The following is a 27,709-nucleotide window of genomic DNA, read 5'->3' as shown; positions in this document are numbered from 1 at the left end:
CATGGAAGAATACAAGATACTACAAGTTCATTTTCCCTGTCCTAGAATCAGCCATTTCTCCAAGGAACCCTGGATCCTTTTAGTGGAGAATAGTATTTTCAAACCCAGATCTGGGTGCTGGGTGTGTCTGTTGCTATTGGGGTATCACTGCTTCTAAGCCTTCTCAGGTGACAGAGCTAGGAAATATATGTATGTACACTAACCCATGTGTACACATGTACCTGTAATTATTTCTGCATCTACCCATTTATACATATTAAGCTGAACATGAATTCATACTATTATCTCCAACTCTAACTCAGTACCACAGGGTTTATTTTTAGCCTTCCCCCCGGCTTATCTTGTTTATCTGTAACATCCCTCTCTGACAGTGAGAAACCTGAATCCCACCATCCCTCATCTATTTAGATATTTATCCAACCCCAGTATATATGCAAAGTGGGCTCAGAATTATTAAAACTCATACTCCTATAAGAAACAAATCTGCCCAGTAGAATACAGTGTTTCTATAGTGTTCCTCTGTATTTAACTTAACATTTTCCAGTCAAGACACCATTTTCCAAAGTTACTTAGGTCAGCTCCTTTTTTCTACACCCCTTCAGTGAGGTGATGTCATATATTTGTAACACAGGTTGATTCATTTGTCAAAGTCTGCATTAATCCTAGGATTCCCAACATCAAAAGCATTTGCAAGTTCACTTGTTGTGATGTACAATTCTATGGGCTTTAACAAATGCACAGAATCACGTACCTACCACTATAGTACCATACAAGAACAGTTCTATCACCCAAAAAATTAACCTGTGTGTCTCCTTTGTAGTTAATGATTTTCTTTCCCCATCACTTGTAATTTTAACATCTCAATGATTAAAAATCAGAGTGTAAAAATTAAAACTCATGATTCTTCACAAAATAATACCTAAAACTGTGAGGAGAGTCAATGCTTAAAAGTTATGGTTGAGTGCTTATAATCTATCACTTCAGAGTTCTAGACTGGAGAAAAGACATGTGAGAGTATGAGATCAACTTTGACATTGTTCATGGTTAGGAGTTGGGTTCTAGTCCCAAGCACCTATTTTATACATTTAGAAAATATTCTCCAAGAAAGGACGCTCTAAGCTTTTCTCACACAAATGTTTAGGATTGAATTGTAAATGGTTTACTAGAAACATTTTAAAAAACAAAAACAAAAACAAACCCACAACTACAGTGTAGGGACAATGAACTAGAAAATTATCTTACAGACTACTCAATTTGGTATATCAATTATGTGACTATTTAATCTTAGTGGATACACTGACAGCTACCCAATATCATAGATCTGAAGAATTCAATTTCAGAAGGATAGTTCAAGTAGATTGACAGTTTAAAAAATATAATAAAAATCTTCAGCTTGCTTATTTGTACCCTCTCTTAAAAGAAAAAAAAAATGAGGTTTGGAAGTTTCCATTTTACTTACATTTAAGTAGTCTGTTAAATCAGTACAGATTTCACATACAATTTGAGAATCACGTTCCCAAAGGCAGTATCATCTGGAGATATGGTTAACTATATGGGTCTAAGCAGCACAATCCACTTACTGGCAGTATTATCACCAGTTAAAGACTTTAAGTTTAGCTTTCTCCCCCTGGTGGTAGTATCTGTGTTAACGTTTTAAATAATATTTGGCCTCTTCTAAAGGAAGCACTTGTCTCCTATAGTTCCTCTTTTTTTTTTTTTCCAAAATGCAATTACAACCATTATATTATTGTAAATTACATGCTGGGGTTATCTCAGTAGGTATCTGTCAAATGTAAAACTTACAGAAGGTTTTCAATGTAATAACGATGTTTTATCATCTTAATGACAAACTCTTTAAAAAACTTCCTAAAGTGTACCAATTGGGGTGGTCTAAATTAACGGTATCTTAGCAGCCCAAGGGTAGTAAAAATAGATTGAACTACCAAATTTCATCATACTTATAGCAGCTGTCTTCCTGCCTCTAGGAAGCTAAGTATTTAACAAAGCAGACAGCTTGGCATTGGCATCTGATTAGCACTGTGTGTATTGTCAGATAGAATGTGCTTGGCTCTTTTGTTCCAGGGTTTGATTAAAAATCTGGAGAGCAGTGGCATCATGTAACTTTATTCTTAAGGCTTCTGAAAGGTAAATAAACTGTGATGCTTCGTCTGGTATTGTACATGAAAGACTGATCAATGATTTTCTGGTAATATATTTTATCAAACCATAGAAAATTTAAATAAAGGAATTCTTTTTTTTTTTGGGTACATACACCAAAGATTTATTGAAGCAGGCATATCTTAAAATCATTTAAATTAAATATTTTATATATTAAAAACAGTTTCACAATAGGTTGCTTTGAAGCATATTGAGTCCTATAATTAAAATACTGTGTGTGGGGAGGAAGAAGGGTCATTTTAGAGCACATAAGTACAAGATTCTATTCCTAAAATTATCAACAGTATAGATGAAGATTCACAAAAAATTTTCAAATGCATATGAACATCTTACTGGAAAAATAACACTTTCTTGTAAGAATAATACTGTTTTGATACAGATGCCCAAACATTAAACTATAAAAGGGTGACTCTCATTACCTCCTCCCCACAAATTTCTTCGAAAATTAATTACAAATGATTGTGCTTACTGGCAGAGTTCAAAATCAGTAGAGTCCATGCAAACAATCTACTTCAATGAGAAGTACATTCTTTTACTCTATCAAATCCATCGGAGGTAATCAGACTAGATGTTTTATTCAACAGGGCTGAAGAAAATTGTTCTACAATAGGTTAATTCAAAATGGCAGCATAGAAAATGCATCTGTCAGTGGGGATCAAATTACAGGGCAAGCTCCTCTCAATGCTTAGAAAAACAAGTCTGCAGTTCTACAGATTATGTGCCTGTGTGTGTTTAAAGGGGTGGGAAAGGAGCTAAATATCTGAGCTAACCTCCAATTAAAGTCAATCATAAAAACAGCCAATTTAATGAGTGCGGATTTCTTTGGGTAATTATAACACCAACCACTTTTTTCTCTTTTAAATCTGTAATTCTGCCTTCTTGTTATTGCTTGCTTTGTCATTAATCGCCTCAGGACCTTGATTTCCTAGCAACAGACTGCCACCAAACATTTGGCTCCTGTTCAACATTTCCTTTGTGAAAAATGGCACTGCTGTTGCCGCCTGGGCTGCTGCAGCTAGACTGGCTGTGTAAGTGCTCTAATAATGTATTCTACTGAAAAAAAAAAAATCACATGATATGGGGTGCGATGACTGAGCTCAGTTAATTACTGAGCTGGGAAGTTTATCTACAATCTAAAAGCTGTTGCGGAGTAGGGGGATATAAGGATTAAAAAGGTGTTCCTTCCATTATCAATAATTTGCAGGTGAGAATTTACAAAGAAATATTTTATTATTGAGTTGACAGGTTTCTGTTTAACTTTATTTAGGAAAGGGTACAAAAGGCCAATGTCCCTCAAATGTTGCTTGACAAATTCTTTCTCCACAAAATAGCCCCAAACACACAAAAGAATCATAGAACAGTTTGCTGCAATTTTAAAAAGGAAATTAACCTATATATCTGTCAGCTGTTTCTTTTCTACTTAAGGCAAAAATCATGTGTATATGTAAATATACTATGAGATGACAGAATGAGGTTTTCATTCACAATATGAACACTCGACACAATGAAAATAGACTAATTTAAGTTATTGTGTTTTGATATATTGTACACCTAAATAACTATTTTATAACTCAAGGTAAGAGAAAAAAGATGCTTATCATTATTTTTGAAATGATTCAATTGGGATTGAAAGAAACCAAACCTCATAATTGGAAACCCAGTGATAAGGTAGATATTTTGTAATTTTTTTGTACTTGGTAGATTTATCAAGATTCTCCATGCCTTAGAAATACTACCACTTCCAGTAATGATAGTTATGGAAATTAACATGGCATGTCAGAGATGGTTCGCTGAAACCTTGCTTTAGTTCTCAGAAATATGGCTTTATAAGACTGGCATGTTTCAGGATTGCTGTCAGGATATGATAATTTAACATACCCAAGGGTACACTAAGTATTATGGAAGCATCTGTGAAACTAATAAGTCAGTGGACATTCCGATTCTTACCAATGTCTACATACTATATTAAAAAAACTTTCCACAAAGTATAGTCCCAATTCGGCTCATCTGAGGAAGTAAAAATGCTACAGTCTACCTGAAAACATCACAATGACCACCTTGACAGACTGAAATAAAAATGACTTTAGGGAATATTTACAAAGAAGCACTAGCATTATTAGGTCTTTGGTTATATTCAGGTAATGAAAACATACAGATATTTTTAAAAGAGAGCAAATGATTCAAAGATATTTGAATAATTTTATAAATTCTGCTCTTCTATCACTGGCACTAAATACATCATTTCACCACTAAGTTTGATTCTCCACTTTAACATATTTTTACAAAAAACAATTCTTGACTGATATAAGGAAACAAGTATAGAGTCACACTAGAAAAGTTTTAGAAATCCAGAATGGACATTTTCTAATATGGAACTATAATTGGATTATGTATCATTTAATTCACTATTTACTATAACAGAGGTTCTTGACCTGGGCTCCATTAATTAGCAGAAAGCTTTTTTAATCTATGAACTACCAAAAATTATATTAAAATTTTATGAGTAAATAAATTTTTCTGGAATGGTTCAAAACTCAGAAAAGATTAAAATCTACTACACTAAGCACATCAATCTACCTCAGAAACGCTAGTCAACATTCTTAAGCAAAATAATATTTTTAAGATTCAATTTAGTTTATTATAGCTGTCAAATGTTAACCTTAAAGGAGCTACATATCTGTAAAAATAATTATTTTTGTAGGATGAGTAACAGAATATATGGTGCTCTTTTGTTTTGTATATGTGCATCTTTCTGAAAAGACTGAATCAAAATATTTTTGGTGGGTTACTATACATTTTATATTTTATTTGATAGTGACAGTTTATGTCATGTCCCTTAAACTTAACAATAATAAAGTTGGTCTTAAATTGTTTATAGAATGAAGAAAGAAATAATACTTTGAAAAATGAATACACAAAATGACTAGTCAGGACAGCAGAGTTAAACAGGGGTGGGACGTTACACAAAATTTATGTTTGGGCTAAGGGTATTATAGGGAAAGATGGGAGAGAGTTACAGGGAAAAGTGTTCAAGGGTTTATCAAAATTTAAAGAAAAACTTGTGTCAGCAATCTGTATAGAGTACAAGAGGAATGCATTTGGAAAAGCAGTAATCTATCTTTCAGAATATCTTCAACTACTTAGGATTTGCTAATGTTTCTAACTGTATCAGGACAATGTCAGTGAAAAAGTTAACATGAATATGTCCAAGTGGTAGAGAGAAAACACATGACAGACACAAGAGGTTAGAGTCAAATGAGCCCTGTTATAAAGCTGAGAAACCTGTATTGGTCTGAAGCTGGATAACAGCAAATATGGATTTAATATGCCTGAGTAAGTACTGGAAAGGAAGAACACTGTTTTCTCATTTTTCATCCCACTTTACCAAATATAATTTTAAAATCTTCATCTACTACATGTCATTCACCCAAATCAGAAAAAAAAAAATTAGGTGACGTTTTAAAGAACTGACCCCAAAACATGGTAACATTGTATCTAGAACAAATAAATGAGAACAAAAGCTTACAAGACACTCTTTAGAGTACCTGCAAAAGAGAAAGAGGTAATAGGAAGAAAACAAAAAAGACTTACTATGACTTCCACTACATATGTCAAAGAACAAAGACATAAATTCATTATTTGTCTAATTAGGAACAATTATATAATTTATAGCCATAATACCTGAATATCACTGAAACCATTATGAGATGTGGATACAAGATTGAATGCAGGGACCATGGAGAATTACTGCTAATTGGTACAAAGTTTCTTTTTGTGGTGATGTTCAAGTTCTAAAATTAGATTACAGTGATGGTTGCAGAACTCCATGAATATACTAACAATCACTGAATTGTACACTTTAAACCAGTGAACTTTACAGTATATAAACATCTCAATAAAGCTGCTATAAAGAGATTAAATCCAATTTAATTTATCTAGAAGAATAGAGACAACAGAACATATGGGTTAAATCATATTAAGCTATAAAGATTGTATACAGTAAAATATGTTAGAAAACAGATATACTTCTACAGATACTAGACTATGTCCAATTTATATACAATTTCAAACATGTGACAACTAGCACATAAAAATGTATACTGTCATCACAATGTCTATAAATTTTCCCTCTCAAAGATGTTTATTAAAGAGATTTAGTAAACATTTTCTCAAGCAATTGCTGAGTGGTCTGAAATATATAAATAAAGTAAACTGAAGTGTAAATATTTCAGTAGATGGTTTGTTAATTCATTTGAGGCTCTATATAAGAACCTACTGTCTTAATAACTAATTGCTATACATACGTTTATTTTCTTACCTTCTAAGGCAATTAACACGTAGTGTGGTTTCCAACCTCACATAAAATTCCAAGACTTCATTATAATGTCACAAATCCAAAACACAAAAACTTCCAATCTTTATCTTTAGAGCCCAAAGCTTCTTTAATCAACACTCTTACTTTTCTAACTAAGTAAAAAGATTATTCTGTTTAGCTGAAAACAACCTTACTTTAATATTTCATAGATTCCCTCCTCCTAGTAGAGAGTTTTATTTTTGACAACTGCTAAAAATAAGACTTAAGAAAAATTACAGGAATATAGGAGTAAACTGCTCAACTGGGAGAAAATATTTATCTATAAAAATTCAAAGTATTAGTCTAAAAAATGATACTGTTAGAGTTTAACTTGCCAGAAAAAAATTCTAGACAAACTGAAAATAAGTACAAATAGAATTTCTAAAAATCACATTCTTGTTCGAAAAATTTTCTAGTATGAATCAAAGATTATCTCTAATAAGGAAGAAGTAAGAACAGTAATAATTTGTGTAACTCACTGGACATCAGTAACATAAGGAAAATTTTTTTTAAGTTAAAAATTAAACTCTAATACTAATGCTTAAGAAGCAATACAATTAACAGTCTTTTTCTTTCTCTCTATATTATATCCAAGCTAAAGATAGACATTTTTACCACATAGTTTTGGGCTTTACTTGAAGGGGTATCAAATTGGTACATAAAACTCTAAATTCCTGCAAGACAAAGATTCATATATATACAACAACCCCCTTATCTGTGGGGAATAAGTTCCAAGAACGCCAGTGTGTACCTGCAACTGCCAACAGTACTGAACCCTTTATATACTACGTTTTTTTCATCAGCACTATTCTTGCACTTTGTGGCCATTATGAAGTAAGATAAGGGTTATTTGAACACAAGCACTGTGATACTGCAACAACTGATCTGATAACTGAGACAGCTACTAAGTGACTAAAGGGCAGGTAGAGTACAGTGTGGGTATGCTGGACAAAGGACAGAGCAGGATGGCACAAGATTTCATCAGCCTACTCAGAATGGTGCACAATTTAAACTTATAAATTGTTTATTGCTGGAATTTTCCATTTACTATTTTCAGGTTGAAGTTGATCATGGGTAACTGAAACCACAAAAAGTAGAACGGCGGATAAGGGTTGGAAGGAGGGGCAGGGGTTGGGTGTACTACTATACTAAATGTCAGGAATTATATACAAACATGTAATGCTCCAGATAGAAGGGAAAAAAACACATTTTTCTTATTTTATTTTTTGAATTTATAAATGTAATAGTTAATGTCACCTATAAGGATATTTTTAAAAATTTTAAAAAAGGCTTAAAAATTCACAATTACTCCCTAATGAAGTCAATGAAGCAATCCAGAATAGTATAGTCAAAAACCTGAAGTAAAAAAATGCAGAAATAAAGCCAAATGATGATCTTTGATTTGACCAATACAATGGGAGCTCCAATACATAAGCGTTCAAAAACTGCATTTAGAACACTGATAAAATGAAAAGTCAGAGGTAGTTCAACCATCCAACTCCTTAACTAATAATCTCAGAAGACTATTATGAAGATTAATAAATTCCAAAAATGCCTTGAATTCATTCATAGCTAAATGCTTTATAAAGAACTGTGACCTATTAAATCAATTATCATTCACAATTAAATAGCTTAAACTTAAAAAAAATCAATTTGTTTGCTTATTTTGCCAAAGTATATTCATTATAATAGTACAGCGCTCACAAGATGATACTACAAAGGCTTTTTCTATGGTGTAATAAGGTTTTATGGCAACGAGTTTAAGTAATTGTCCATAAGTGAGCAAAACTTTTCTATTTTCACCTATCCAGATTTTTTTTTGGGGGGGAGGGAGTAGTACAAATCTCATACATATATATTAAATTAATAGGTATCTTTCATTTCCTTGTACATTACTCTAATTTCTGTTAGGTCACCATTACGAGACAAATTCATTCCCTTTCATTAGAACCTTTCTCAAATTTTTTCATGACAAAGTTAGAATATTAGATGATACAATTTTGAACATAATCAAATGTCTTTTAAAATTCCTAATCATGTTATACTGTAGAGTATTTTTTAGTAAATGCTATCAAAAGAAAACCAAATCCTAAAAAAACAGCAATTCTATTATTTCATTATACATTCAATTTGTTATTCAACATTCACTGAAAAAATTACTAATATGTAAAATTCCAAATAATGATCTCATAGACTAGATTTCTTATAATTTATCACCTCATTTTAATGAATTTAGTTATTGCTTTCACATTACTGACAAAGATATTTAATTGTGAGTCTAAGTAACAGTTCTACTAAGATAAATTATTACTCATGGAGTCATTAAGAATTTTAGTAGAAAACCCAACCAGGACAAACAAAGTGAGAGATGTAAGACCTAAATAGATGTTATTGATTACTGCTTGTCCTTTACATGCAAAAACTCCTATTTCTTACCAAATATGGGAACTCTATTCCTTTCCTCCAAGGTTGTACACTTCTCCAAACCATGTTTCCTCCAATTATCCATGATCATACCTCCCGTTATTCCAGAAGCAAATATTAGTAACATTTAAAACCTTACCTTCACAAAAACTATATTAACCAAAATGGTAAGACTGTAGACTGAAAAGAGATAAAAGTGGTCAGATGGAGTTATAAATTAAAGACAGACAGGGTAAAAGAAGATCTGTAATAAGCCACTGGAACTGGAAAAATCACAGAAAGAAGGAAATATGCATAGGAGTCAAAGGAAAATTCAAACTACTGGTCCCATATTCTCAAACAATTATTGACAAACTATGATTCCCTGTTCTTCCATTACAGTGCTTAATTTTGAATCAGTAAAAAAGAACACACATTGGGTGACAGTTTATGCAAAGTAAGTCACATGGCACTGGAAGCTTTTGTTAACCTATTTCTTAAATATCTGTTTGATCTCTAAAGTTAAAATTTCTCCCTATATAGGCCTAAACTTGCAAGATGATTAGTGTTTTACCATGTATTTGAAACTTGGAACCTTTTTCTCATTAAAAAGTCTTTAGAAATAATGCATAAATTTCTGTGCCAAATCCCACTGTACTCACAATGTAGTCCAAAACACTATTAAGGACTGACTGACAATATTAGAAAAATTACTATAACATTAGTAATTATACATGGATGAACAGTTATCTACTAGCTAAGAGCTTTTAAATTTATTTTTAAATGATAAAGTGACAGCTAGAGAATTTTATAGAATCTACAACAGTAATTTAGGGAGTTTCTTAGGTTGAATCAACCTTAAGACTGTTCAAATTCAAAGAAAAAGTCAGGCAATCTGGCAGAAATAGAGAGTCAGCTAAAAAAAAGGAAAAACAAAACCAACCAGGAAATTTCTAATTCCAACCATGATGAAAAGAATGAGGAATGGATTTAAACAACTTACACAACTATAAAATTGGACAAAGTATAGGAAATATCAATTTTGAGAAATTGGACAATAATCAAATAAGGGGCAAGATAAGGTGATCCCTACAATTATTCAAACTTAATTCCTAGAGAGAATTTCCAGATTGCAGTCAGGGCAGAGAGAACCTAAACAGAGTCCAGTAGTCTCCATTCAGGAAAGCCAAGGTAGCTAGCACGTGCAAGGGCAGCATACTGGAAAGGAGAGAGCCATTTGAAGAAAGAGGTACAAAATGAGAACTCAAGATCTGCAGAACTTTCCCAAGTCTTTAGCACATGTGCATGAGGAAACAACCCAATGCCACGGCAAGAACCAGAAAAAAACACATATGATAGAATTTGCAGACAAGGGCATTAAAACAGGTGTTACAACTATATCCCGTAACTTTAGAAATGGCAGACAGCAACACGAATATGTAAAGCAGACAGAGCAGGAGTAAAAAAAAGGCCCAAATGTTTAAACACTGAAAATATAAAAATAAAATGAAAATAACTACAAATATCAAGAGGCAGGATGAAATTAGAGTGCTAATTTTCTCACTTTTCACAGCACATTAATATTGCTTAAAAAAGAAAATATATGGTTTAGAAATTTAATGGCTCCAATTTCCTCATCTTTTTCATAAACCTTTCCTAAATATCATAGTCTTAGAGGGTTAGTGTAAGAAATATTTCATATAAGAGAAGAAGCAGACATATGCCAATCTGATTATAAAGGTAAAGAGCAACTAAGATTTACGTTTTCAACATGTAATTAGCTATTGACATAACCAGTAATCCCTAAAAACCTACTAACAAAGAATTCAGTTTAAACATGGAAAAACTGAGTTTATATGCCGTAAGTGGGACACCTGCTATGAAGGTAAAAAAGATGTCAACACTTCATTTAAACCGAAAGAGAATACTGGTATATGCATATTCCATTTCAACTTTTTATTAGAAAAGTTTTTGCTGTGAATTGCAGATTCAATGCATTATGTGACAGAAAATGAGGAAGGTTTTGAATTTTCTTAATGCTTGTGACCATTATTAATTCATGGAAGAGTGAGAAGAAGAGTTGAGTATGTAGATCTAGTTTATTTTATGTAATGCAGATAGACATCTTACTTATGGAAATGTGTTAGATATATTGAGCTGCTTCTTCAGATCAAGAACCTTTTGTATAAAGAGCTCCCACAATTTCAAGTTATTGAACCTCTGAAGTTTATGATGATGATGTAAGACGACTGCTGACACTACAGAACCTGAAAGTGTAGAGAAGCCAACCTGATTTCTTGAAATAAGTATAGACATACATATCTACTCTATCTAAATTTGCAGTTTTCTTATTAAGACTAGACTGGATGCTCTGAGCTGAAAGGGAATTAAAGATTTAAAAGAAATGCTGAAAGTCTGCGGAAATAATTTTACATTTCAGAAGAAATTTCACAGATTTTGATGAATAAGAAGTACGTTCTTAGTTGTTAGCAGAATAAATATTTGTTGAATGTTCACCAAGAATATACAGCATCTACAGCATCTCAAGTATCCAATATGAGTCTGCTATTTTCAGAACTATTTAAAAATAGCCAGACTCTGAACAAACTATAGATTTACCTGGCAATGTGAAAGAGCATTCTTTTATGAAACAGCTGAAACAGAAACTAAGAGCTAACAGCTACAATCAGATATATCAACTGGAATACATTTTGATACTTGTTTCTGGCTGAATATACCACACAAGTCTAAAAAGTAATTCAATTTTATTAATTTGACCAAAACTGATCACTCTACACTTTATACAAAACTGTACTTGAATAGTTAACACTACTATAAAAGTTCCATCCACCCAAAGTTGGCTAGATGAGTTATAGTTACATGATTGTTAAAACTATTAGCTGGTTGCAAGTTGGGTCTATACTGCTACAAAAATTTCATTCACACAAAACTGGCTGGATGTGTTACATGTACGTAAGTGTTAAAATTATGACTTGTTTCCAAGTTAGCTCATTAATTTGGGGCCCAATTACTATATACTGACATACAAAGAGTTGTAATTGTCAGGATAAAAATATTTTTCTAACTTAATATATTGTCATGTTTCAGTCAGTACATATAACATAAATAACACCAAACTTTAAACCATATGCTCTTTGACTTTCAAATGTAAGATGGCTGGAAGAAGAGATAACATGACTTTCCTCTATATAATCGTCTCAATGTAAGCATTTACTTGACAGTTATAAAGGGGTAGGATTCGCTATACAGAGGAATCAATAACCTTGTAAAGCCTACAGCAGTGCACATAAACATGCTGTAGGAGACATTAACACTAGACTGAAAGAAATAATTATATTTTCAATAAACATGTTCCTACTGGATAATCAATTTTTTATGCATCTTACCAGCTGTTTCACAGCTCAGGTAGTAAATGGCAGCAGCTGTTATATCAAAACCATATATGCAAATGAAGTGCTTTTAATTTTTCATAGGTATCTACTTAGTATTTGTGATGAGCCACATTTAACTCACATTAAATAAAAACAAGGTATTCATAGGGTGATTAATTCAGGAGAATTTTTAGTACAGTCTTATTTTAGAAATGAATTCTTAACCAATTATTTTTTATGCCAGAAGGCTTAATAATTCAAATTACATGCTGCCCATATTCTGATATTTAAAAGATTTGTCATGATCAATGTTTCTAAAATATTAACTTAAAAGGTGTCATGGTAATTACTATGGAATAAATAGTAATTAAGTTTTTTCATCAAATAAGCTCAAACTGTTTGCAATGAATATTTATATTGCTAATAATATTTCCGCACACAATGCATGGCATCATTCACAACAAGTAGCCTAAAAATACAAAATATAAATTTCCAGAATTACTTCAAAAGACCTTAAGATTTAATATAGAATTTGATACTTGGTTTAAAAACATCTATGTATAATGTATGCAAAAAGAGGTATATTTGAAGGTAAATAATACAAATCACCTTACCACAGAATGATCATATTTCTGTTCTGTATTTGTAATAGTGAACCTAGCATATGCTTTGAGATGGGTAAAGAATTTACAGGATAATAAGAGACAATTATTTTTAAATGTACATCAGCTAACAACTATAATTTATAGTGTGAATATGTACCAGAAATTTGAATTAGGCAAATACTTACTGCTATATAATAAACTCTTGCTTTGTCTACCAACATCCAGTTTTTCTCCATATCAAGATGATTTTCCTTTTTATAACAATTGGCAGCAGCAAGATTAGCTACAAGGGATCTAAAACAACAATAACAAAAAGTAAGTAAGTTTTACATATAGTCAAACTTGTCTTATAACTATACAGTTAACTAAAAATATTTTTGTACATTTTGTTTTAATTTTATTCTTAATTCTTCAAACTGCCGTACAGATTTTAATAAATGTAAATACAGTTACTTTTGTTTTGAAAACTTTTCAAGACTTCTCTGTTGCCTTTGAGATAAACAAGGACATTAATCCTTGCTCTAAATATCATCTGGTATTTTGAGAAACTGGCATTTAAGCTTCCTTTTGATACTAAAATGATAAAATTATCTACTTTCTACATTTTTAATAGTTCAAAATGCAGTTAAGAAATAGCTACTATGTAGTTACACACAAAAAAATATATATGCAACTAAAAACTTCAGTTTTCAAATATCAACACACTATCCACTGATATTTAATCTAATGCTTTAAAAGCCAAGTATGGGATTAATTTTACAAAACACACATATAAATGTAGACCATATTTACTATGAGGGATTAATTTTATTAATCCATTACATTTTACATTACATTACATAAAACCATTACATTTTATGGACTAGAATAAATTAAAATTAGTTTTCATAGTTGAAAACTCCCTGCGCTGTTCCAGTTTTGTAGCTGAAAATCTAAGCAGAATACTACACTTAAAATCTTGTTCCAAGTGCCACACAGAGCATTTTATTATTGCCCAACAATTATACTTAATACAATAATTATTTATGTTACAGACAAAGAAATAAAAACACTTTTCCCCCTCCTTCTGACCCACAAATTAAAAAAAAAAAACTTGCCAATTTTTCAAATTTTTTTTTAGTAACAGTTGTGGTTAAAAACATCCCACAAATACATCATCTCATCACTTAAGATTTTGGTAATATGGCTAGATTCTCTTTTGAAAAAAATAAATCAATTCTCTTCCAAAACATATATCTACTCACTCATATGCCATCTGACTAACTGAAGGATACATTCTGTTTATGCTCAATTAAATTAATGAAAATAAGAGTGATATTCATCAATACATGTATATGCAAAATAACTATATTACAAATTTAAGGATAATTAATTTATAAAAAATATTTTAGTAATCATGACTCTTGCAAAATGTTGACAAAAAATGGTTACTAAATAAAAGCAAATACTTCTGGTATGAGCTACTAAACTGTATTTTGATTAAAAAAAACTACTCTTTCATAGGAAACTAAATAGTTCCTCCAAAAGAAAATACAGGTATTCTTACTATCCAAGTATATCTATCTGGTTCAGAGTTTGTGGAGAATAAGAAGATTCTTATTCTGTGGATTAAGAAGAATATTCCCTTAACCTGAGTTTGGGACACTGGAAGTAAGAGTTCCTAGCTCTATTTAAAACAACTTATCCAAATCTATTAGGTTCCACAATTTGCATAATGAATTAGACAGCGAGGGTTTCCCTCAGTTTCTGACTTCCAATAGCACCTAATTAATACTGATCACCATGACCATTATATGAGTATATAAATTAAGCTGTTGAAATCTGGAAGACCTAATATTATCATACCTGTTCTTTAAAATAACAACTTAACATACAAAAACAATTTAGCAATTTTACTGTAGCCGGAGTGGTATCAGAGGCAAAAGTTGACACATTTCTCACTAATGGGAAAACTCTGCACCTGCCTACTAAAGTTGGTTTTTAGAAACACTGAAAAGGGAAAAGGTCTAAATAAGTATATCTCAGTGTTTGAACTGATGGTTTTATTTATTAAAACCTTAAAATCATAAATTTCTCCTACACCAAAAAATAAAGTTACAGGAAAGTTTGAAAATGGCTTTGGTACCCTAATTGTTTTTGAAAGTTATATTTTAGTTATTTAATGACTACTGTCCAGAATAGTGTCAGGTCTTTAACATACATTTGAGAGGTCAAAGAGTGAGCAAAAACAAATGAGGTAAAAAGGAGGAATGGAGCAAGGGGAGGAGAGATAAGGGAGGAAATAAGGAAAAGAAGACAAAGAGGCAAATAAGAAAGAAGGGGAAGAAAGGGAGATAGGAAATGGTGGAGGACAGACAATATTTTTAGCTATAAGGGATGTAAAGTATCTAGTAAATCACCATTTTAAAAGAGATCATCTTTGGTGATTCTAACAATATAATAACTAGGAAAATTATTTTTTTTCCTTTCCAAAGGAGAAAAAAGCCCATGCTGATAAGCAGTATGCTAATAATGATGTTAGCAAAGCATGAATGTACTGAAGATATACCTCCATGTAGCTGCAAAAGGCACCAAAAAAAGCAATGCATGGAAGGTTCTGAGAGACAGAGTTCAAGTTCACACAAAGAAAAACTTTCTGATAAGCAAAGTTGTACAGAAATGTAATAGATTGTTTTTTGAGTGGTGCATTACCCACGACGGAAGTTGTTTAGTATGGACAGATGACTGTTCGCCAGAAATGCTTTAGATGACCTAATTTATATGAGGCTGGATATAATGTAATATTTTATATATGTTAAAAAATATATATGTGTATATATGTATTTTAATATTCCAATCTCAGGATATGTTGAAAAGAACATTCTTCCTAATGCCAGTTCGGCAAGAACCTAGCTACAAAACACTGAATAAAATGTGCTCCTTTTCTGACCCTAATTATAAAAAGTAGAGGCTGGACTAGATAATCTCAAAATTTTCATTTCATTACGCTTCATGAAGATAACAACAGGTTCAAGAAAGGTAAAAAAAAAATTTTTAAGGAAAAGTGATACTAGGAAGAAGAGTTTATTAAACATTAAAATCAATTACAAACATGAGGTCTAAATTCCAAACTCAGATTTGAATTCAGATTTTAAAAGTGGTTAAACAGTCAATTAGTACAGTGCTTCCCTTGAAATACCACTGACCTGTTGCCACCAGTGATGCATGCAGCACAAGTTCCTGTTGGCTGCTCATTCTGTTCATAGTAATGAGCGTCCACATGGGCTTCGGCAGCTTTTTTCTTCAGGATCTCCCCAAATTTATCTATCCCGATGCATCCAAAAAATGTTGCTGCTTTGTGTGGCTGCTGAATCATCCACTGAAAAATAGGAACATAAATAATTTTAATGGGTCAGAAAAATGGTACACATAGTTCAGTATTCTGCCAAGGATGGTGTCATAAAAGGGTTGCTTTGTTAGCAGCTATGGCTGTTAGGAATGGAATTTCAATCCTGTATCACCACTTATGATAACAAATTTGATATAACAACCGCATAAAATCTTATTATACTTCCTTCAGGGAAAGAAAGAGAACACAGTGGTTAAGAACTCAAAGTCATACAGACCTTAGGTCAATACTGGCTTGATACAGAAAAATAATACTGAGTCCAAAAGAAGTAGTGAAGTGCTGTCATTAAAAGCCCAGAATCTATACTGAATACTGTGTGAGTTCAAATCTTGCCTCTGCCACTAATTAGCTGCATAAGTAAGACCATGTCACTTAACATTTCTATGCCTCATTGTCCTCATATGTAAATGAGGAAAATAATTATAAATACACCTCATAAAGCTGTTGGGGAATAAATTAAGTAATTTAAGTTAATGTATATGCATTACGGTACCAGGCACAAAGTAGATGATGTAAGATGATGTATATTAGCTGTGGTTGTCACTATTATTGTACTTCATATATATATGTGTGTGTGTGTATATATACACATATATATATATGCTAAACTACGTTCATGTTTAATAAGTTGTTTTAAAAACAAGTTATTGGACTTCACCAGTGGCGCAGTGGTTAAGAATCCACCTGCCAATTCGGGGGACACGGGTTCAAGCCCTGGTCTGGGAAGACCCCACATGCTGTGGAGCAACCAAGCCTGAGCGCCACAACTACTAAGCCTGTGTTCTACAGCACGCGAGCCACAACTACTGAGCCCGTGCTCCACAACTACTGAAGCCCGCGCGCCTACAGCCCATGCTCCACAACAAGAGAAGCCATCGCAATGAGAAGTCCACGCACTGCAACGAAGAGTAGCCCTCGCTCGCTGCAACTAGAGAAAGCCCTCGCGCAGCAATGAAGACCCAACGAAGCCAAAAATAAATAAATAAATAAATAAACAAACTTATTTATTCAGAAATAAACAGTATTAAAAATTCTAATTCATTAGTCTCATAAAACTTTAATTTCTTTGCTATAAATTAATCACAGTGTATTTATTTTAAAATGCATACTTTTCACTGGTATGTTATCTTTTATAATTAGGCTCAAATTCCTGAGGTTTGTAATACTTGTATTAGTTATTGTAAACAGCATCTATTTTTTTCTAGGACTTTTTAGCAAAATACTCAATATGCAAAGTCAAAAGATAACAAAATCTTACATTACTTCCAAATATCTGGAGTATAAAAGAAATGCATGTATATTTAGTGTTAAAGGGATGAGGAAAGTAACAAAAGGTAACAAAGAGAAATCTGTAAGATAAAGATACAGTAACTGATGATCCAGTAGTCCAATTCTACTTCTAGGGATTTATCCTGAAGATACATGTCCACAAATATAAAACAACATATACAGAAGTATTCTTTGAGACATTATTTGTAATGGCAAAATGTTGGAAACAAAATGTCCATCCATAGAAGACTGGTTGAATAAAATATGATAAATTCAATCAATGGAATACAACACAACAATTTAAAAAAGAACAAGAAAAGCCATTTGAAATACAACAAATAAATGCAGCATGTAATCATTACTAGATGCTGGACTGAGAATAAAATCAAACAGCTATAAAAGACTATTAGAATAATCACTGAGATTGGAATATCTATGATATATCAGAAAACAGGATTGTATAAATTCTAAATTTCTTAGAGGATAAATACTTCAAAATTGTTCAGGGGAAAAAATATATATATATTTATTTATATAAAGAAAGAGAAAGCAAATGTTGAAATGCTAAAAACTGGTAGATCCAATGACATTTTTCACAGAACTAGAACATAAAATTTCACAATTTGTATGGAAACACAAAAGACCCTGAACAGCCAAAGCAATCTTGAGAAAGAAAAACGGAGCTGGAGGAATCAGGCTCCCTGACTTCAAACTATACTACAAAGATACAGTAATCAAGACAATATGGTACTGGCACAAAAAGAGAAATATAGATCAATGGAACAGGATAGAAGGCCGAGAGATAAACCCACACGCATATGGTCACCTTGTTTTTGATAAAGGAGGCAAGAGTATACAATGGAGAAAAGACAGCCTCTTCAAAGTGGTGCTGGGAAAACTGGACAGCTACATGTAAAAGAATGAAACTAGAACACTCCCTAACACCATACACAAAAATAAACTCAAAATGGATTAAAGACCTGAATGTACGGCCAGACACTGTAAAACTCTTAGAGAAAACATAGGCAGAACACTCTATGTCATAAATCACAACAAGATCCTTTTTGACCCACCTCCTAGAGAAATGGAAGTAAAAACAAAAATAAACAAATGGGACCTGATGAAACTTAAAAGCTTTGGCACAGCAAAGGAAACCATAATAAAGATGAAAAGACAACCCTCGGAATGGGAGAAAATATTTGCAAATGAAGCAACTGACAAAGGATTAATCTCCAAAATTTACAAGCAGCTCATGTAGCTCAATATCAAAAAAACAAACCACCCAATCCATAAATGGCAGAAGACATAAACAGACATTTGTCCAAAGAAGATATACAGATCACCAACAAACACATAAAAGGATGCTCAATATCATTAACCATTAGAGAAATGCAAATCAAAACTACCATGAGGTATCACCTCACACTAGTCAGAATGGCCATCATCAAAAAATCTACAAACAATAAATGCTGGAGAGGGTGTGGAGAAAATGGAACCCTCTTGCACTGTTGGTGGGAATGTAAATTGATACAGCCACTATGGAGAACAGTATGGAGAGTCCTTAAAAAACTAAAAATAGAACTACCATATGACCCAGCAATCCCACTACTGGGCATATACCCTGAGAAAATCATAATTCAAAAACAGTCATGTACCACAATGTTCACTGCAGCTCTATTTACAATAGCCAGGACATGGAAGCAACCTAAGTGTCCATCAACAGATGAATGGATAAAGATGTGGCACATATATACAATGGAATATTACTCAGCCATAAAAAGAAACGAAATTGAGTTATTTGTAGTGAGGTGGATGGACCTAGAGTCTGTCATACAGAGTGAAGTAAATCAGAAAGAGAAAAACAAATACCGTAGGCTAACACATACATATGGAATCTTTAATATCAACAACAACAACAAAAAATGGTTCTGAAGAACCTAGGGGCAGGACAGGAGTAAAAATGCAGACGTAGAGAAGGGACTTGAGGACACGGGGAGGGGGAAGTGTAAGTTGGGATGAAGTGACAGTGGCATGGACATACGTATACTACCAAATGTAAAACAGACAGCTAGTGGGAAGCAGCAGCATAGCACAGGGAGATCAGCTTGGTGCTTTGTGACCACCTAGAGGGGTGGGATAGAGAGGATGGGAGGGAGATGCAAGAGGGAGGAGATATGGGGATATATGATATGTATAGCTGATTCACTTTGTTATAAAGCAGAAACTAACACACCATTGTAAAGCAATTATACTCCAATAAAGATGTTAAAAAATAAAAAAAAAACAATAAAATAAAATAAAATGAAAATTGGTAGATCTATGACAGGTATACAGAAGTTCCTTTTACTGTTTTTTATACTTCTATGTAAGTTAGAAAGTTTTCAAAATTATAGGATGGGTTAAAGATATTGTAATGAAATCAAACATTCCATTTAAAAATAACAATAATTTAAAATTAGCTTATTCAGTCTTTAATATTATCAATCAATTTATTAAAATGAGTCCATCACATGAAGCAGTTAATATCTTAAAATGCATCAATATCCATACCTAATAGCTTTTAAATCCTTTAAACCATGCTTAGGTAAATAATACATTTAACAGTAGAAAATACCTGTATGTTGTTCTATAATTTACTTTTATTCATGTAGAAGCGTGGTTAAATGATGAACCATGTGTGCTTTAGGTAGTAAAATAAAAAAAGGCAAAGTCAATAGCAAATTTTACTATGATTATTAAAATAACTTAAAATGCCATCAAAATAAAAGGAAACATCAGTGAAAGTGACGTTATTATAATGTAACTCAGCCTAATTATAATCAAAGTTCACATGTTCTAACTAGTCTGAAAAAAAGGGCTATATCAACTCACTATCGGGCTTAAATCTGACTTTCAACCCTCCCATAAGCAGGATTTAAATGAATTGAAATGTTTCCTTTACAAATCAATACTACTTGAACCTGCAAGACAAAAAAATGGACAAATAATAGAACTATTAAGCAGGTTGTTGTAATTCCACTATTGAGTATTGCATCACAGAAAACTGGCTAACATTCTGGAAATATCTGATTATCAGCATACTAACAAAATATGATACCTTTACTCTTGATCAGTGATTTCCACTCAAAAGTTAGTCAATCTAAAATGAAAGTTTAGTAAGCCAAAGCAGACACACGAAAGAAACAGAAGCAATGTTCACTGTTCAAAGTACTCAGTAATCTAGCTGAATAAATCAAGATGTTGTAATCAAGAAAGTTCAAAAAGATTAAAAATATAAATTTTTAAAAAGTTTATAAATAATTAAAAAAATTTTTTTTAAATTTTATTTTATTATTATTTTTTATACAGCAGGTTCTTATTAGTTATCTATTTTATGCATATTAGTGTATATATATCAATCCCAATCGCCCAATTCATCACCCCCCCCACCACTTTCCCCCCTTGGTGTCCATACCTTTGTTCTCTACATCTGTGTCTGTATTTCTGCCCTGCAAACCAGCTCATCTGTACCATTTTTCTAGGTTCCACATATATGCGTTAATATACGATATTTGTTTTTCTCTTTCTGACTTACTTCACCCTGTATTACAGTCTAGAGATCCATCCACGTCTCTACAAATGAACCAATTTCGTTCCTTTTTAGGGCCGAGTAATATTCCATTGTATATACATACCACATCTTCTTTATCCATTTGTCTGTTGATGGGCATTTAGGTTGCTTCCATGACCTGGCTATTGTAAAGAGTGCTACCATGAACATTGGGGTGCATGTGTCTTTTTAAATTATGGTTTTCTCTGGGTATATGCCCAGTCGAATTACCATATGCCCATAGTAGGGTCATATGGTAATTCTATTTTTAGTTTTTTAAGGAACCTCCATACTGTCCTCCATAGTGGCTGTATCAATTCATATTCCCACCAATAGTGCAAGAGGGTTCCCTTTTTTTTTTTTTTAACACCTTTATTGGAGTATAATTGCTTTACAATGGTGGGTTAGTTTCTGCTTTATAACAAAGTGAATCAGCTATACATATACATATATCCCCATATCTTCTCCCTCTTGCGTCTCCCTCCCACGCTCCCTATCCCACCCATCTACGTGGTCACAAAGCACAGAGCTGATCTCCCTGTGCTATGTGGCTGCTTCCCACTAGCTATCTATTTTACATTTGGTAGTGTATATATGTCCATGCCACTCTCTCACTTAGTAACAGGGTTCCCTTTTCTCCACACCCTCTCCAGCATTTGTTGTTTGTAGATTTTCTGATGATGCCCATTCTGACCGTTGTGAGGTGATACCTCATGTAGTTTTGATTTGCATTTCTCTAACAATTAGTGATGTTGAGCAGCTTTTCATGTGCCTCTTGGCCATCTGTATGTCTTCTTTGGAGAAATGTCTGTTTAGGTCTTCTGCCCATTTTTGGATTGGGTTGTTTTTTTTTTTTAATACTGAGCTGCATGAGCTGTTTCTGTATTTTGGATATTAAACCTTTGTCCATTGATTCATTTGAAAATATTTTCTCCCATTCTGAGGGCTGTCTTTTCATCTTGTTTATAGTTTCCTTTGCTGTGCAAAAGCTTTTAAGTTTCATTAGGTCCCATTTGTTTATTTTTGTTTTTATTTCCAATTCTCTAGGAGGTAGGTCAAAAAGGATCTTGCTGTGATTTATGTCAAAGAGTGTTCTTCCTATGTTTTTGTTGAAGAGTTTTATAGTGTCTGGTCTTACATTTAGGTCTTTAATCCATTTTGAGCTTATTTTTGTGTATGGTGTTAGGGAGTGTTCTAATTTCATTCTTTTATATGTAGCTGTCCAGTTTTCCCAGCACCACTTATTGAAGAGACTGGCTTTTCTCCATTGTATATCCTTGCCTCCTTTGTTATAGATTAGTTGACCATAGGTGCGTGGGTTTATATCTGGGATTTCTATCCTGTTCCAGTGAACTGTATTTCTGTTTTTGTGCCAGTACCATACTGTCTTGATTACTGTAACTTTGTAGTACAGTCTGAAGTCAGGGAGTCTGATTCCTCCAGCTCCATTTTTCTCCCTCAAGATTGCTTTGGCTACTCGGGGTCTTTTGTGTCTCCATACAAATTTTAAGGTTTTTTGTTCTAGTTCTGTAAAAAATGTCATTGGTAATTTGATGGGGATTGTGTTGAATCTGTAGATTGCTTTGGGTAGTAAAGTCATTGTCACAATATTGATTTTTCCAATCCAAGAACATGGTATATCTCTCCATCTGTTTGTGTTAACTTTGATTTCTTTCATCAGTGTCTTACAGCTTTCTGAGTACAGGCAATCAGAGAAGAAAAAGAAATAGAGGAATACAAATTGGAAAAGAAGAAGTAAAACTGTCACTGTTTGCAGATGACATGATACTATACAGAGATATTCCTAAAGATGCCACCAGAAAACTACTAGAGCTAATCAATGAACTTGGTAAAGTTGCAGGATACAAAATTAATGCACAGAAATCTCTTGCATACCTATACACTAACAAGGAAAGATCAGAAAGAGAAATTAAGGAAACAATCCCATTCACACTGCAACAAAAAGAATAAAATACCTAGGAATAAACCTACCTAAGGAGGTATAAAGAATTTAAATTCTGTTAAAACTGTAGTACACCAACTTTGTCTCAAACACAATGTTACCAACACGTGACCAATCTGTTTCCTACCCTTCTGACATGCGATCAGTAAACATTTAATACATGTATACTAGAGAAAAAAATGATGAAAATGACAGTGTCCCTAATACGAAATCAAAATCTTTACATTGTCAGATTCTCTAGAAAAGAGATTCAACTTTGTTCATAACCTGATTATGCTGCCTTTTTTTAGGTAAAACAAACTGCCCAACTTTTCTTTGCTTATATAAGGACATAACATCGTTAAACACCTATCTTTAACTTCCAGTCTAGCCCTGAGGGAGTAGCAGAGTCCAGAACTACCCCTGTGTTCTGAATAACTAAAAAGAAAAGCCAAAGGGAACGACTACAGAATTTTCAGACATTGGCCAACAGGCAGAACTGGACTGTAATCTCTGATAGAAAAGACAGAAGGTGAGCCCTGACATCATGCAGACTCTCTGCCAGGAGGCCATTTCCAGACTGTGGTGCAGGGAGGAAGAAGCCAAACAGAGCCTGGCATTCTCACTGAATTAAGCAGACAGAGATAAGTGTTCAAGGAGTCAGGAGACTGGAAATGGCAATAAAGAGTTTCAGAGAGGAATGAGTTGAAATCCATATAGAGTAACTCTTGAGGCTTTGGCTGGGGACCGATCTGTGCATGCTTACAGAATGTATGAGATCACAAAGAATCTTATATAAACGCTCCAGGATTAGAAAGTCAGTTTATCAAGGTCTCAGGACTCAAGAAAAAATCTAATGTGATTCTATATACTACCAAGGAACAGTTGAAAATTAAAATTAAGAAAACAGTGTCATCTATAATAACATCAAAAAATGAAACATATTGGGAAAAATTTAAGAAAACACGTGCAAGACCTATGCACAGAACACTATATACGTTTGCTGAGGGGGAAAAAAAAAACCCACCTATATAAATGGAGAGCCTATGTGTACGAATTGGAAAACTCAATACTCTTTTTTTTTGTTTTTTTTGGGGGGCCATCCTACGCAGTTTGCAAGATCTCAGTTCCCTAACCAGAGACTGAACCTGGGCCCTCAGCAGTCAAAGCGCGGAGTCCTAACCGCTGGACTGCCAGGGAATTCCCGAAAACTTAATATTCTTAAAACAGCAATTCTCCCCTAATAGATTCATAGAGTCATTGCAAACCCCAGTCAAAATCTCAATAGGATTTTTGCGGATATCAAAAAGCTGATTCTATCAACAGTAAAAGGAGAAGTAACTAGAATAGCCAAAGGTTAGGAGGTATGTCAGTGTGACAGAAACCAACATTGCTAAATTCCAATTTCTTCAAATATAAAATGTGTATAATATAACCTGTGATCTTGTAAAGATGCTTAAGAATTAGAAACAGACTATCAAGACATGCACTCTAGTTCAGTAAATGATACCTAATAATATAGTTGTTTCACTTTTACACAGAGGATGAAAGGGCTCTCACTATACTGTAAGTAACTACACCTAAATAGAGAACCAGAAAGCCATTACTGTTAACTTTAAACAAATAAATGAATTAGTTGAATTCAATTTTAACAGCAATAGTAAAGCTACAATGTTATCAGAAAACACCCAGGAGGGAGACTAATTGCAGCTGGGGGGATCAGAAAAGGCTTCCAGAGACGGGTGACATTATCGAGTAGTCTTTGAAGGATAGGTATAATTTTTAAAAATGGCTATGAACTGGAAAGAAAGTAGAAGCATAGAGCACATGCCTCCTGTACTGTGTTATGAATTTTATCATGGTGCCCCTAAGGCAAAAGAAATTCTATTTATTAAGTAGTTAGTTTTAAACAACTTAAGTATTTATTTCCTAACAATTTAGTACTTGTCTAGCACTGCAAAATTCTCAAACCTTGGAATCAGGCTGGTCACCACCACCCTCATTTCCTGTCTTACATTGATTTCTGAGCAGTGCTTATTTTTTCTCATCACAGAAACCCAGTTTTACAAAGTATATGATCACCAAAAGGAATGTAGCAACCTAATTTTAAAATGAAAGTATCTGAAATTAGTGGTTTGTGCTGTACCTGACAGATGTCACTGTTTCCCTAGAAAATTTTAAATATCCTAAGGAACCAAAGTGGGTCTGCAGTGAAGAGGCCTTAGCACACAGTTTGAGAAGTAAAAGAAGTATAGTGTTAACAAAAATAATAAGAAAGAGAAATAAAGGAAAATAAACATTTGTCAGTTAGGAGTATGACAGAGCACTATGTGTGAGGGAAGAGACTAATGGAGAAAAGATCTATGCCAGATCATTAAATACCACTTAAAGAAGTTTAGGTGGCATTCTGTAGATAGAAGGGTGCGCAGGAGGGTTTTTGAGCAAAGAAGTTAGGTGATAAGAGATGATACCTCATTAAGGTAAGAAACCAGGAGCAGAAAATTTACAACTGAATTTAAACAGGGGCTGAAAAAATGAGCTTCACATTTTGAGCTTCACATCAAGAGTCTTTAACAACATATGGAAAGATTTCTATTAATATTAACTTCACCTTCCAGATGAATTTCCACTTTGTCACCTAAATGCAATATTTAGGACAATATAAATGACAATGATGCTCAAGAACCAGCCACTTCTAAAATAATGCTATGTACTTTAATTCAATCCGTAACAGAATAATAAAGAATGACACCTAGATACTAAAATAATTGCAAGATAAGTCTAAGGAATTTTATACGAGAAAACCCAATGAGGCATTTCAAGAAAACTGTAAAGCACAACTAAAAGAAATTAAATGACAAAACTGGGAAATAACAGGAACAAGCAGATTGCAAAGGGTGATGAGGAAATCAAAACTGAAGTAGTTGGTTAGGACAAGAGCATATATCACAAAGCTTAAAGGATTGATTCTCTCAGATGACGGCTAAGCTAACAAGTGAGTCAGGGTGAAACAGAAAATTTTCATAAATACTATTAAGAATCCATTCTCCCTCAGTAACTAGCAATGTTAGCCTCCTTTCCTGCCAAAACTGCTCCATTTTCACCTGCTGGCATGCATCCTATTAGTAAAATTGATTTCCAATAATCCTACTATTATCCCAGCAATAGTTTTTTAGTTATTTTTGTTGTTAAATACCTGTTAACATCTATTGCTCAGAAGAGATTTTGGGAAACTTTGGCCTACTAGAAAAAAAAAAACTTTAGACTCATATATATGTAAGTTCATCTAGTCATGGGATGATAAATTATATACTCTGTGAGAAATTATATTTCTTGCAGAATTATTGTGAGACTTGAATAAGATAATGCAAGCAAAGTGCCTAAAGTAGTGCCTATTAAAGAGTGCTGCTGCTGCTGATAATAACAGGGCACTGAGATATGATAAAAATAAATTTTAGTGTAACGTCATTTAACTCATTCCATAAATATTTTTTGATCACTTACCATCTGTTGGACATTACTGTAGTAAATAATAGATAAAGAAACATTTCTCTATCTCTTTTGTAGGCTTGTTTTCTTCTCCCCATTCTTGAGTGTTCCCCAGCCTGGATTCTCTTCACACCCTATCTATTTAGATAGACAGATAGATAGATAGGTAACAAGAGCGAGAGAGACAGAGAGAGAGAGAATGAGAATGTTATTGCAGCACATGGGAGTAGCAAGTACATTAGACTTTGGAGAGTGACCAAAGAAGATCTCCTAAGGGAAATATGAGAACCTGTGGCCAAACTGAAATTTGTAGGAATTAAGGGACATGGTGGGTGTTGGGTGGGATAGTTAATTTTCCATGGAAGAAGAATGACAAAGAGGCTCAGAAGCAAAAAAGAGAGTACTGGAATTAAAGAACTAAAAATAAATTCAGTATTCCAAAAAGGATTTTGATACCTTATAAATGCAATGAATGAACATAAATAAGGTGTTAGAATCAAAATGCTTATAATCTCTTCTTCCAATTTGTATTCTAAAGATACAATATTTTCTAAAGCACACGATAAATGCAAACTGGATATAGTCCACATGGAGATATCATTAATAATATAACCATTAGTCCAGGTTAAAGGTTCAGCAGAAGACCTGGCATAAGGTTGGCACAGAATAAATTTTAACTATTCTTATAATTACTACTATTGTAATTATTATAAGAGTAGCAATAACACTATTATTTCTAAGGCAAACTGTTAAATATTTAGAATACTAGGAAGGAGTTTGAATTTTATTTTCTAAGGAGATTTGTAGCCTGTACAATGTCTGTGGGCCCCAATCAGGGCAAGGTATATGTGAGAGGAAGCAGGGAATCCATTAACTCCCTGAAATGTAAGGAAATTTTCATGTATTTTTCAGAGGAGAAGATTCATGAATTTGATCAGATTCCTAAAAGGAATTAGGCCACTCACACCAGAGAGGAAGGAGGGGGGGAGGAGGAATAGTATAGGGAGAATACAGCTATAGCTAGGGTGGACGCCTTTTTCCTTCTAATAGGACTGCACCAAATTAACCAAGAAAACCATTGATCCAAAGCTATTATCTAA

The 27,709-nt window shown here is 33.2% G+C and overlaps 1 protein-coding gene across 12 annotated transcripts in view; it reads right to left on the bottom strand.

Annotated features, from left to right (window-relative positions):
• ADK (adenosine kinase) overlaps positions 1-27,709 on the bottom strand; it is a 499,862-nt gene that overhangs the window by 213,262 nt on the left and 258,891 nt on the right. For all 12 annotated transcript variants that reach the window (XR_014249407.1, XM_082408790.1, XM_082408793.1 and 9 more), the window contains 2 exons: positions 16,118-16,290; positions 13,118-13,226 (listed from right to left, as the gene is read on the bottom strand). Coding sequence is in view for 11 of the 12 variants with exons in the window: in XM_082408790.1 (XP_082264916.1) it covers positions 13,118-13,226; positions 16,118-16,290 (282 nt within the window). In the remaining variant the exon portion in view is untranslated. The remainder of the gene's footprint in view (positions 1-13,117; positions 13,227-16,117; positions 16,291-27,709) is intronic.

The sequence above is a fragment of the Balaenoptera borealis genome (assembly GCF_965194805.1).
Source record: "Balaenoptera borealis genome assembly, chromosome: 10".
In the NCBI taxonomy this organism is placed as follows: domain Eukaryota; kingdom Metazoa; phylum Chordata; class Mammalia; order Artiodactyla; family Balaenopteridae; genus Balaenoptera; species Balaenoptera borealis.
The sequence above is the reverse complement of the archived record's forward strand: the minus strand, read 5'-3'. Positions and strand labels throughout refer to the sequence as shown.